General features: G+C 62.2%; 1 protein-coding gene across 1 annotated transcript; it reads left to right on the top strand.

Annotated features, from left to right (window-relative positions):
• The first annotated feature begins 2,518 nt into the window (after nucleotides 1-2,518).
• Nucleotides 2,519-11,980, top strand: CFAP410 (cilia and flagella associated protein 410). The gene is made up of 7 exons (XM_075937310.2): nucleotides 2,519-2,725; nucleotides 5,710-5,728; nucleotides 6,774-6,820; nucleotides 8,273-8,502; nucleotides 9,945-10,128; nucleotides 10,602-10,695; nucleotides 11,379-11,980. The coding sequence occupies exons 1-7, from the start codon at nucleotides 2,562-2,564 to the stop codon at nucleotides 11,502-11,504; spliced, it is 864 nt and encodes a 287-aa protein (XP_075793425.2). The 5' UTR covers nucleotides 2,519-2,561; the 3' UTR covers nucleotides 11,505-11,980.
• The last annotated feature ends 282 nt before the right edge of the window (nucleotides 11,981-12,262 follow it).

Below are 12,262 nucleotides of genomic sequence, written 5' to 3' on the forward strand. Positions count from 1 at the left end.
ATCCACAAACTTTGCCACCTCACTGCTTGCCCCTTTCTCTAGATTGTTTATGAATAAGTTGAATATGATTGGTCCTAGGACTGACCCTTGGGGGACTCCACTAGTTACCCCTCTCCAATCTGAAAATTTACCATTTATTCCCACCCTTTATTTCCTGTCTTTTAACCAGTTTTTAATCCATGAAAGGATCTTCTCTCTTATCCCATGACAACCTAATTTACACAAGAGCCTTTGGTGAGGGACCTTGTCAAAGGCTTTCTGAAAATCTAAGTATACTATGTCTACTGGATCCCCCTTGTCCACATGTTTGTTAACCCCTTCAAACAGATTAGTAAGACAGGATTTCCCTTTGCAGAAACCATGTTGACTTTTGCCCAGGAACAATCCTCAGCTCAGCCAGACTCGGTAGAGAACATCTGGAAAATGACCGCTTTGGCAAAGCTTATTTCTGCCAGAGTCCTCTGTTAATTACAGGTGAATCTCTTTAGTCCAGCACCCTTGGGAGCTGACCGGTGCCGGACCAGAGCATTTGCCGAACCACAGGATGTCAGTAGTGTCTAGTACAGGGGGCTGGCAAGGGATGGGCTGGGACGCTCAGTCCCTCCCAACCGTACTGGTAGCACCTTGTGCACCCCCATTTTCAGCACCAGACAGCCCCTCCCCCATGGCAGGGGCACCCCATGTAACCCCACCCCCTCACCAGACAGCTCCTCCCCCATGGCAGGGGCACCCCATGTAACCCCACCCCCTCACCAGACAGCTCCTCCCCCATAGCAGGGGCACCCCATGTAACCCCGCCCCTCACCAGACAGCTCCTCCCCCATAGCAGGGGCACCCCATGTAACCCCGCCCCCTCACCAGACAGCTCCTCCCCCATAGCAGGGGCACCCTATGGAACCCCGCCCCTCACCAGACAGCTCCTCCCCCATAGCAGGGGCACCCTATGGAACCCCGCCCCCTCACCAGACAGCTCCTCCCCCATAGCAGGGGCACCCCATGTAACCCCGCCCCCTCACCAGACAGCTCCTCCCCCATAGCAGGGGCACCCCATGTAACCCCGCCCCCTCACCAGACAGCTCCTCCCCCATAGCAGGGGCACCCTATGGAACCCTGCCCCCTCACCAGACAGCTCCTCCCTCATAGCAGGGGCACCCCATGGAACCCCGCCCCCTCACCAGACAGCTCCTCCCCCTTAGCAGGGGCACCCTATGGAACCCCGCCCCCTCACCAGACAGCTCCTCCCCCATAGCAGGGGCACCCTATGGAACCCCGCCCCCTCACCAGACAGCTCCTCCCCCATAGCAGGGGCACCCTATGGAACCCCGCCCCTCACCAGACAGCTCCTCCCCCATGGCAGGGGCACCCTATGGAACCCCGCCCCTCACCAGACAGCTCCTCCCCCATAGCAGGGGCACCCCATGTAACCCCGCCCCCTCACCAGACAGCTCCTCCCCCTTAGCAGGGGCACCCTATGGAACCCCGCCCCCTCACCAGACAGCTCCTCCCCCATAGCAGGGGCACCCTATGGAACCCCGCCCCCTCACCAGACAGCTCCTCCCCCATAGCAGGGGCACCCTATGGAACCCCGCCCCCTCACCAGACAGCTCCTCCCCCATAGCAGGGGCACCCTATGGAACCCCGCCCCTCACCAGACAGCTCCTCCCCCATAGCAGGGGCACCCTATGGAACCCCGCCCCTCACCAGACAGCTCCTCCCCCATAGCAGGGGCACCCTATGGAACCCCGCCCCTCACCAGACAGCTCCTCCCCCATAGCAGGGGCACCCCATGTAACCCCGCCCCCTCACCAGACAGCTCCTCCCCCATAGCAGGGGCACCCCATGTAACCCCGCCCCCTCACCAGACAGCTCCTCCCCCATGGCAGGGGCACCCCATGTAACCCCGCCCCTCACCAGACAGCTCCTCCCCCATGGCAGGGGCACCCCATGTAACCCCGCCCCCTCACCAGACAGCTCCTCCCCCATAGCAGGGGCACCCCATGTAACCCCGCCCCCTCACCAGACAGCTCCTCCCCCTTAGCAGGGGCACCCCATGTAACCCCGCCCCCTCACCAGACAGCTCCTCCCCCTTAGCAGGGGCACCCCATGTAACCCCGCCCCCTCACCAGACAGCTCCTCCCCCTTAGCAGGGGCACCCCATGTAACCCCGCCCCCTCACCAGACAGCTCCTCCCCCATGGCAGGGGCACCCCATGTAACCCCGCCCCCTCACCAGACAGCTCCTCCCCCATGGCAGGGGCACCCCATGTAACCCCGCCCCTCACCAGACAGCCCCTCCCCCATAGCAGGGGCACCCCATGTAACCCCGCCCCTCACCAGACAGCCCCTCCCCCATTGAGGAGGCGCCCCGTGGAACCCCGCCCCTTCCCCCGCCTCCTACCAGCCCCACCCAGCGCTCGAGGCGGCCTCGGCCCCGCCCCTGGAGATGAGCCGCGTCGGCCCCGCCCCTGGAGACGCCTGTTCCGGCCCGCGCTCCGCCTGGCCCTCCGCGGCCGCCGTCGAGGGGCGGGCGGAGCTGCAGCCGGAAGCGGGCGAGGCGCGGGGATGGCGGCCGCGCCCGGCCCCGCCCCCGGAGACGCGACCGCCGCGTTGCCCCCGCCCCTAGCGACGGGGCGCGGCCGGGCCGGGGCCATGAAGCTGACGCGCAGGGCGGTGCTGGCGCGCGCCCGGGCGGCCGAGCTGGGCAGCGTCCGCAAGCTCAACTGCTGGTGGGCGGCGCGCGCGGGTGACGCGGGGGCTCGGGCTGGTGGGCGGCGCGCGCGAGTGACGTGGGAGGGGGGGCTCGGGCTGGTGGGCGGCGCGCGCGGGTGACGCGGGGGCTCGGGCTGGTGGGCGGCGCGCGCGGGTGACGTGGGAGGGGGGCTCGGGCTAGTGGACGGCGCGCGCCCTTCCCAACGTTCCCCCGATGCCCCTCACGTGGTTCCGTCCCGGTGCGGAATAAGTTTTGTTGCGTGCACCGCGGCCGGGGCGGATGTGCACCACCCGGACACGTGGTGCCGGGGCCGGCAGAGAGCCGGGCCCCCGCTAACCCATGAGCGTCACCCCCTGAGAGTGGGGCTGGACATCCCTGCCTGAGCCCGGTCCGCACTGTGCCCAAGGGGTGGCGCTGTGCAGGGGCTGTGTCGCGCACACTTCAGTCTGCACATGGACTTAACGCTAGCGGGAGCCTTGGGCTCGTCCCTCCCCGTTGTGGCCCGCAGGGGTTAGCAGCTGGAGCCCCCCACTGGACGCCAGGGAGGGGATGATCAGGTTTCCCCACCTGGGATGTGTTTTTCATGGCCCTGAATTTGGTGGAGTCCTAGTTGCAGGGTGTTGGCCGACCCTACAGCCAGCAGGCTGCATTAGCAGGGGATCTCTGGCTGGTTATTCTGGGATGTCGCTGGAGATGCCCACCACCAATCCTAGCCAGCCATGCTCTGCTCTGCGAGCGTGGAGGTGGTTCAACGCCTTGACCAAAGGGGGGTCTTTAATCTTCCTTTGTTCTGAACTAGGGATGTTAAAATGCGGGTACACTGAAAATTGTAGTGGTTACATGTAGCGTGGGGTGGCAGCCAGCTCCCCACCTGCCACCCTGCTCTCTGTGAAGCCCACGTAACCATTTGACCAGCTACAGTCTTATAACCCTGTTCTGAACCCACACTTGCCGGGACTGTCAAACCCTTCCGATGGACCAGCCAGACCTTCCCCAGTGTTACCTTGTGCCCAAGAGGATAAAATGTACCTAGTAACGCCTGGAAAACACTGACACTAAACAGCTGTAGTACAGTCACTCTTAGGGGAATTATTACACTTGCTTGGCTGTCCTCCAGGACTTACTGACCCCAATTTGGCAATTATTTCTTCACTACGCCCAGTGATTGCAGGCCCAGGAGGATACACACCGAATCTGTTTTTTCAGTGTTTCTTTGGAGTATGTAATTGCCTGAAAGCAAAATAATGGTGGTCTAGGAATTTGGGGTGGAGGTTGGGGGCTGAGTTCTGTGGCCTGTATTATGCAGGAGGTCAGAGTAGATCCGTGGTGGGCAACCTGCAGGTCGAGGGCCACATGCAGCTCAACACGGTTCTATGTGTGTGTCACAAGGCCTTCTGTTTACCTTTGCTCATGCTGCGGGTTGCCTGATTCCACTGGTTTCCATCTACATCGTTTCGTTCCTACCAGTTTTACTTCCGTGACACACACGTAAAGCAAGGGCGCGAGGTGCAAGCTGACCACGCTCCCCCACTGCGGTAGGAGTGCGGGAAGCTCCAGAAGGATGCACTATTGTCTGCCTCTTTCGTATTCGCAGGCCTGGCTAGCTGTGAGGCTGCGACGCTCTGCCATTTGCTGGCTCCGCTTTGCTTTTTAGCACGGCCATTCCAGAGAGGAAACTCGATGGAGCTGTGAATTCGGAAGAGAGCCCTCTCCCATCTCGGCTACTGTAATCTTGAGGGCCACTCATGCGGCCTGATCGCTAGCCTAAGTTGCCCACTACTGCATCACAAAGATCACTTCCAGCCTTGGAATTAGGAAGCTATACATTAAAAAAAAATTGCATGTCAATGTTGGCCATGCTCCCGTAGCCTCATTTATCAGACACTCAGCTCAGGGCCAGGTTTTCCTTGGACAAATTGCCTTTGAAGTTTTGAATGTTCTTACATTCCCAGCATAACAGCACAACGAGTCATCACGTTTTGGCTCACAATGTGGCTGAGTCAAGGTTGCTGAGAGAACTGAACCTTAACTGTAAACGTTGCTGGTTTGGGGATTTCATACGATGGGAAGGTCAGGGTGACCCCAGTGTTTTGCTTTTCCAAAGTGTGGGTTTCAGGAGACTGTAGGCAGAGTAGAAGCCATAAAACTGTCATGCCCCATTTGGATAGTTGCAGAATCAGTAATTAGGGGCTTATGGAAAGCCCCATTTGAGCTGATCTCCTGTATACCGTTGGGGGGGGTGACGGTGCGTTGGGGACCCCCGACCCTGCACCCCCGTGTGCAGCAAGATGTGACCCCGCCAGCCAGTAGAATAGAGAGCGGTTATTGCCTCTCAGAGATACAGCCCAGCCTGGGTTCGATGTGGACATAGGAGTCGGGGCAGGCAGCCTCAGACCCCTTGGGGTAGGGGCACACAGGCCCCCGAACCCTCGGTACTCAATTTAGTCTGTTCTCTTCATGTTTGCCCAGCCAAGCCTGCCCCTCTCTCAACTGTGGGTCACTCCCTCCCCCCAGGTAGCCACACCCCCTCCTTTGTTTAAACTCCTTCCCCTGGCCAGGTGAGGCCTTGCTAGCCATGGCCTACCTGCCTGCCCTCAGAGACACCCCCTGCCCCCGCTGGGCAGTGCTTACAGACACCGGCCAGTAGGGGTCACCCACCGCACAACACAGCACCCAGTGACTGCCCAAGCAGAGCCACAAGAGCGTACAGCCCTGTGTACAGCCCCCCACTGCGTCACAGGGGCACTGATTCCTGAAAGGTGAGAGCCGGGGGGAGGGGGATAGGAAATGCTCCGCTCTCTGGCACCCTCTGGTGCTAAGGAAAAGATGCCCCCGAGAAGCTGGGTTTATAAGAACGTACGTTTTGAAAACCCCCTTGCACTCAGCTGTGGCTTTTCCCACCCGTCGCATCTGTTCACGTGGGGTAAAGCCTCCTTGGAAATAGCTCTAGTTCCGTCTCTGCTTTGCCACCGGTCCCAGCCGTTTCTTTTTCTCTTGCAGGGGCAGCTGCCTCACGGATGTAAGTATGCCTCCTGCCCCTCTTAAAACCAGCCTTTTCCAGGGCCCCCGCCCCAGACAACGCCAGGTGTGCTGACGGCACATTCCTAGAGAGCCAGCCCCTCGGGTGATGGTTAGTCCCGCTGGCAGTGCGCTGAGCATTGGTACGCCGCAGGGTGGGCTCTGCTGCCTCCCTTGGGCATGGAGGGAGCCAAGTGTCCCTTTGGGGTGCTGTAAAAAAACAGGACCGGGACCCTCAGACTCCCTGCTCTAGGATCCTTTTCTTAAAGGGGGGGTTATGAAATTGTCCTCTGCTGTAGCCCTGTCCCGCTGTAATCACCCGTCTCCCGCCCTTGTCCAATACACACTGCGCTGCCGGATACGCAGATCGCACACTAGCCCCGTCCCCTGTTGCTCATTCTGAACAATGGGTCCAGTCTCCTGCCTTTCTGAACATCCGTGAAATCAGATGGAAGAGTCCAGGAGCTTTGCAGCCTCTGGTCCCTACAAGTGAAGGCGCACTATCCTAGAACGGCTGAAAGGTCACTCGGGGGTCTTCAGAACACCTCTCTGCCGTCCTGAGCACCTGGGGACTAACTTAGCGTCTGTCCACACCGCAACTGGGAGCCTGCTTCCTCGCCTGGGTGGACACGCGTGCCAGCTCGCTAGAAGGGCCGCGTGGCCATAAGGACTCAGGCTAGCAACCCGAGTACTAACCTTCCCAACATACTCAGAGCACAGATCCCCTTCGTAGGTGGGACGGGGAGGTGGAAAGGGCTGAGCCCTTCGTGTGAGTATTGGTGGGGGCTCTTCCAGCGTCCCGGTACCATGTTCCTGGGCATGGTGGGAGGAGATGGAAGAGATACTGGCTGCACAGTGCCTGGGGTCTGAGAGAGAAATAGCTGGATGCAGGAAACTTTCCCCGTGTAAACCTTAGACTGACACTTGATACGCTAAGGGGTTTGTCACTCACCTACCCATGCAAGGGGCTCTGTGAAGGAGCTCACGATGACAGACGAACGTCTTTGGAAAGAGGCCGGCTGTTCACTGCATCTTTCTCTGTCCAGATTTCGATATGCCGGGAGCTGCCAAACATCGAAGTGATCACGTTCAGGTGGGTGTCAGGCTGCCAGCTGCGAGTGGCGGCTGTTCCACGAGCTTCTAATGCAGGAGTGGGCAATGATTTTTGACCGGGGCCACTTCAGAGATTTTTTAAGTGGCCCTGGGCTGCCCCAGAAGGGGCGGGGCCTCATGCAAAAGGGGCGGGGCCTCATGCAAAAGGGGGTGGGGCCAACACACTTCCTGCTTCCCTGCCCACAGACCCTGATTGGTCTGGAGGTGGGAGACCATGTGAAGTCTTTGCCCCCGCCACCCTCCCCACACACAGAGAGAACCACCAGCTGTTCTGAACAGCTGGCAGTTCGCTCTGCTGCCCATGCCCCTGACGGTGGGAGGAGATTGCACACTTCCTCGGCCCCCCCCACCCCGGTCAGTCAGAGCCTGGGGGCAGGGGAAGCACACAAAATTCCTCCCGCCCTGCCCTGTTCCTGCAAGGAGCACGTGGCGCTTCGAAGCACCATGCACTCCCTGCAGGCATGCTCCCTGTCCCTAGGCCCTGACTGGCTTGGGGGCAAGGGAGCGGCAGAGCCCCCGCGAGCCAGATCAACGCGCTTGGCAAGGCCGGATCCGGCCCCTGGAAACCCTTTTGCCCACCCCTGTTCTAATGCCTTGGCCCAGAGATCTTGAAGCTACAGTGGAAAATCTGTGAGGCCTGTAAAATCTTAACCTGAAAGCCCTTTGCAGGCAAGAACCGCTCGAGCAGCGTCTGCAGCAGGGGGATGGGACAGCCAGTGACTGGCTGTGGTGAGCAAGAGCAGCTGGCAGGATTAAGCTCGCAGCCAGGAACCTGCTCATCTCTGCACGCACGTGCCCCTCTCTGGTTGAATTCAAGTGCCCCATTCACATTAGCCCCTGCCCCGCTGCCATACCTGCCTTCTCTGGACCCTGCCTTTGGGGCTCACCCTGCCTCGGAGTGTCTGCATAGCTCCATAGCCCCCCGTCGGTGCTCCCGGTGCCGAAGCCGTGCACGGTGGCTACCTGCTGCCATGGCTCGGGAGAATCTGTATGGAGAAACAAGTGTCCGACGAACGGAATTCCTTCTTGGGAACTGCTCCTTTCCCGCAGGCCTGTCCCTCGGCCCCACGAGCCCCCAGGGCCGGGTCACGAGGCCCGAGTGACAGGGCTAGCCTTTTACAAACACGCCGGAGGGCGAGGCCTTGCACGGCAGTGAGAGAGAGCCACAAGGGCAGGGCGAGCTGGCTGCGCCGGGAACCTGCGGGGTGGTATTTTTCAGGGCCCGAAAAGCAGCACAGTGGGTCTCTCCCTGTCAGCTGTGTTGCAAATGCCGCTGGGTACCCAGAATGCCCTGCACTAGCTGGGAGGAGGCCTGCAGGCTCCCGTGGGGATGGCTCAGAACCGGGGCCCGGAGACCGGCGGGGCCCTGCTTCTGCTGGAGGTGGGGCTGTCGTGCGTCCGGCCGGCCCCACGTCTGGTTTCTGCTCTCCAGTGTGAATGGCATCTCCAGCCTGGCGCCCATCAGCCACTGCCAGCACCTGACTGAGCTCTACCTGCGCAAGAACAGCATCCCGAGCCTGGACGAGCTCTTCCACCTCAAAGGCCTGCCCCGGCTGAGGGTGCTGTGGCTGGCCGAGAACCCCTGCTGCGGCCCGGACCCCCACCACTACCGGATGACTGTGCTGCGCAACCTCCCCAGCCTCCAGAAGCTGGACAACCAAGGTGGGTGTCCCTGGAGGACTCGGGGTGGCGGCCTGGGGAGCTTCGCGGGGGCGTGTTGCAGTCCATGTGCACGGCCTGGGGCGGCCGCGTCCTCGTAAGAACGCGCCGTTGGCCCGTGAGGGGGTAAGGGAGCACAGCGGTACCCCGTTCGGCAGCTCGCCCCTTCGGCGGTTACGGGACTCCGCTCTGCTCTTGCAAAACGCGCGTGCTGGGCGTGGATCTGCTCCCGCTGTGCGGGGAAGTGGGACACGTTGTTGTTCGGTTTGGTGAAGGGATTCTGTCCCCCAGCCTCTGACGCTGGGGAGACGGGGCGGGGTCAGAGACCTCTCCTTCAGTAGCCATCTTTCTTTGGTGCAGGCGGGGCTGCCGAGGCCAGGGGGAAGGGAGGACAGCGCAGGGTTAGGGCAGGCCTGCACAACATGCGGCCCGCAGGGGCTCACTGCGCAGCCCGTGACGACTACGGGTGGCGCGGCCCCATCCGATCCCCGGCCGGGCGGAGGAGCGGAGCGCCGCTGGGGAGGGGGAAGTACGGCGATTCTTGCTGCCAGGCTGCCTGCATGAAGCTCCGGCACGAGAAGTCGGGGCAGCACACTGTGGCGTCATGACCTCACAGCCGGCGACCACCAGGTTCTAAAAGGCTCCGGCAGCCCCGCAACCTGGAAGGCAGAAACCAGGTAGGGGAGGGGAAGGGGCTTGTGTGAGGGAAAGGGGGCAGGCCAGGAGAAAGGGGAAGGCACCAAGGCGCAGGGGGCAGGAGATACAAAGGCCAGGGGGCCAAGCGGAGACACGCTCGACAAAAGTTTTTAGCCCGCATGGTCGGTATTTTTTGGGAGAACGTCCCTACTTGCCGCCCGCAGCTGTTTTCCTTGGAGTAATATGGCCCTCGCCGCTTTCCGAGCTGTGCAGGCCTGGTTATGGGTAGCCCTCCCTTCTCTCCCTGCTCTCGGGCACACGGACTGGCCACGCCGTCCCGGTGTCACGCGTGTGGCAAGCACACGTTCCCAAGCAGAATGAGGGTCGTCTGCCATGCTGCTCAATTCCCTGGAGCATCAGCCAAGGCTTCTAACTAGGGCTGTTAAGCGATTTAAAAAATTAATTAATTGCCACCACGGCGTTTCAACGGGGCAGCGCTGCATGGAGCCTGGAGTCATCTGGAGTCCCCAGCTGACCCCGGGCTCCATGCAGCGCTGCCCCTTGGAAGCCCCACGGCAGCGCATTAGGAGCCTGGGATCAGCTGGGGACTCCAGCTGATCGCCGGCTCCGCTATTGCAAAGCCCCGTGGAAACGGCGGAGCGGCACTTCCGAGAGGCAGCGCAGCACGAACGCCTGCGACTAGCGCGTTCAAAGCAGGAACCTGTTCCTCCCGTCGTGCGCTAATCGCCGGCGCTCACGCAGGGCGGTTGACAGCCCCGCTTCTAACGGGGGCGGCTTGGCTTTGGCAGCTGTGACGGAGGAAGAGTTGTCCCAGGCCCTGGTGGACGGGGAGGAGATCGCTGCCCCCCCAGCTCAACGCAGCCTGGAGAACGGCTGCCCGGAAGCCACGGAGCCAAGTGCCACGGAGTGCCCCACGGAGGGCCCCACGGAGCCAGAGAGTGAACAGCTGAATTTCAGCCTGGGGGAGACAAAGTGAGAGCTCCGTTATTAATCGTTGGGATTCCTTTGCTCAATTTGCATATCATGGTGGGGGGGGGGAGGAGGAAGAAAGCCATCCTAAACCACGGACAGCCAACCCATACCTGGGTCACGTGCACAGCCGCTCACATCCATGCAGCACCTGTGAAAACAACAGAGCTCTGCCCTGCTCCCTGGCTTCGTGCGTACCGAATAGCTCCTTCCGGAGACTGCCTCCTGCTGGGCAGTGCCGCCGCCACGCATGCCTGGAAGGGGAGGGGCCTTCGTGGCCAGTTGTGCGCTGTGGGCCGCTTTCCCTTTGGAAACGTGCCGCAGATACGCTCTAGGCCCCGGGCTGTGGTCGCAGTGAGCAGCCCCCTGTGTTTCCAGCCCTGGGAATCGGATTGCCTTTCCGGGCGGTGCTGGGGGCAGGCTCCTGGCCTGGGCTCACCCGTATTTTATGTGTTGCCTTGTTCCCTCCTCCCCAGCAAGGTCCAAGAGCAGCTTGGCGTGACGCCTGGCCCAAGGGATGAATTTTCCTCCTTTTCCCCCCGGGAGACGGACGGCAGCAGGACGAAGAGGGTGAGTGTCCCCCGGGGCGAACGTGAATTCCTGTCTCTGGCCCAGCTTCGGCCTTCCAGATGTGGGCCCAAAGCTGGTGTGTCCCTGCAGAGGCCTCTCCGGCCGGGCTGGTCACAGGCCTTTGGGACGAGCGTTTTGCAGGCTGTTGGTGCGGCGCTAAATGGCCGTCTCGCTCCGGAGAGCCAGCCTTAGGCACGGGGGAGCGTGCCCGGGGCGGGGGAGGCCGGCGGATCCGACACGGTCGCGCCTTCACCACGAAATCACTAGCTCCCTCTGGATACGCAGCCGCTCGCCGCGCGGTCAGCGGAGTAGCACCCCGAGAAACGGCCCAGCCTCCTGGCCAGCGGGTGGCAGCGATGCTCCGTGGGATTGTGCTGCACATCTGGCCGGGAGCAGCTGGGCGTGGGGCTTGGCCCCCTGCATCACCCCAGTGATTGAGGGAAGGTCTGAACGAGCCCATGGCCTGTCTTGGTCTGTTCTGTGCGCCCTCCCCCCACACCCGCCCTGCAGCCAGCTGCGGTGCTTGGCCACGGGGCTACTGGGGGCTGCTCCCCAGGCACCCCGGGAAAGGGCCCAGATTTTAGAAGGGCGCCAAACGCAATCTCCTCAAGGCAGCCCTTGGCCGCCCCCGGCTCAGCGTCTGTCCGGCCGCCGCAGAAACCGTGACCGCCCTGTCTTGACAGAACAACGTCCTCAGCGCGATCCTGCTGCTCGTGAGAGAGCTGGACCCGGAGGGCCTGGAAATCGTCCACCAGACGGTGGGGGGGAGACTCTGCGCCTTGAAGAAGGAGCTCCAGGACGAGCGGTAGTGCCTGGGGCAGAACTCTGCAGGGGCCCGCAGAACAGGGACTGGAGCAGCGGCCCCGGGCCGGCCACACGCACGCCAGGCTACGGCACCGTGCTGGCTAGCGCCGGCTGCCCTTTCGCTGCCACGCATGCCTCCCGAGCCCGCCTTGCTCCACGCCTTCCTCCCGCGCAGCAGGTGCAGCGGCGTGGCCGATCCGCGCTCCCCGGGGGCCAGGAACGCAGCCCCGGGCGGGAGGGGAGACACAGCTGTGCCTTGTGCCGGCGCAAGGGCGGGCAGGCCAGACCCGCCCAGCAGCTGCGGAGGCCGTTGCTCTTCAGCTCGTTCCAGGAGCGGCCGTGGCAGCGTCACGCTCCCCTGGTGCAAGGTGGAGTCCCGGCCTGGCCTGCCTCCCCGGAGGAGGCCCAGCGCAGCTCCTGCCAAGAAGGATGCGATTGTGCGAAGTAATCACGGTCTCTTAAATTGGGGTCAAGTCTTGACGCTCCGTGTCATGCGGCTGAGGTTTGGTTTTCCATGTCCTAGTCCTAGTCCGGGCTGCGCGCAGAGTGGCCCCGCCGGAGGGGTAACCCCAAGGGTTATCTGAGCTTGAATGCGGGGTGGGAAGCGCCTCTGTCCTGCCTGCTGGACGGGCGCCGGCTTCCCTCACCGCTGCCTCGTTCCGGCTTCCGCTAAGAGAAACTTCCAACCAGCGCAGGGGAAAATAGCCGCGGGGTCCTGAGCCTGGCAGCCACGGAGAGCCAGCCACGCTGGGTACCTGCCGAC

This window comes from Pelodiscus sinensis, chromosome 10 (assembly GCF_052426305.1).
Source record: "Pelodiscus sinensis isolate ZL-2025 chromosome 10, ASM5242630v1, whole genome shotgun sequence".
NCBI lineage: Eukaryota > Metazoa > Chordata > Testudines > Trionychidae > Pelodiscus > Pelodiscus sinensis.

Bases quoted from the DNA above. Each gene is read 5' to 3' on its own strand.
- CFAP410 (XM_075937310.2), top strand. From the start codon at position 2,562: ATGGCGGCCGCGCCCGGCCCCGCCCCCGGAGACGCGACCGCCGCGTTG. The intron at 6,821-8,272 runs GTGGGTGTCAGG...TCTGCTCTCCAG, and splicing joins ATCGAAGTGATCACGTTCAG to TGTGAATGGCATCTCCAGCC. The intron at 10,129-10,601 runs GTGAGAGCTCCG...CCTCCTCCCCAG, and splicing joins TTCAGCCTGGGGGAGACAAA to CAAGGTCCAAGAGCAGCTTG.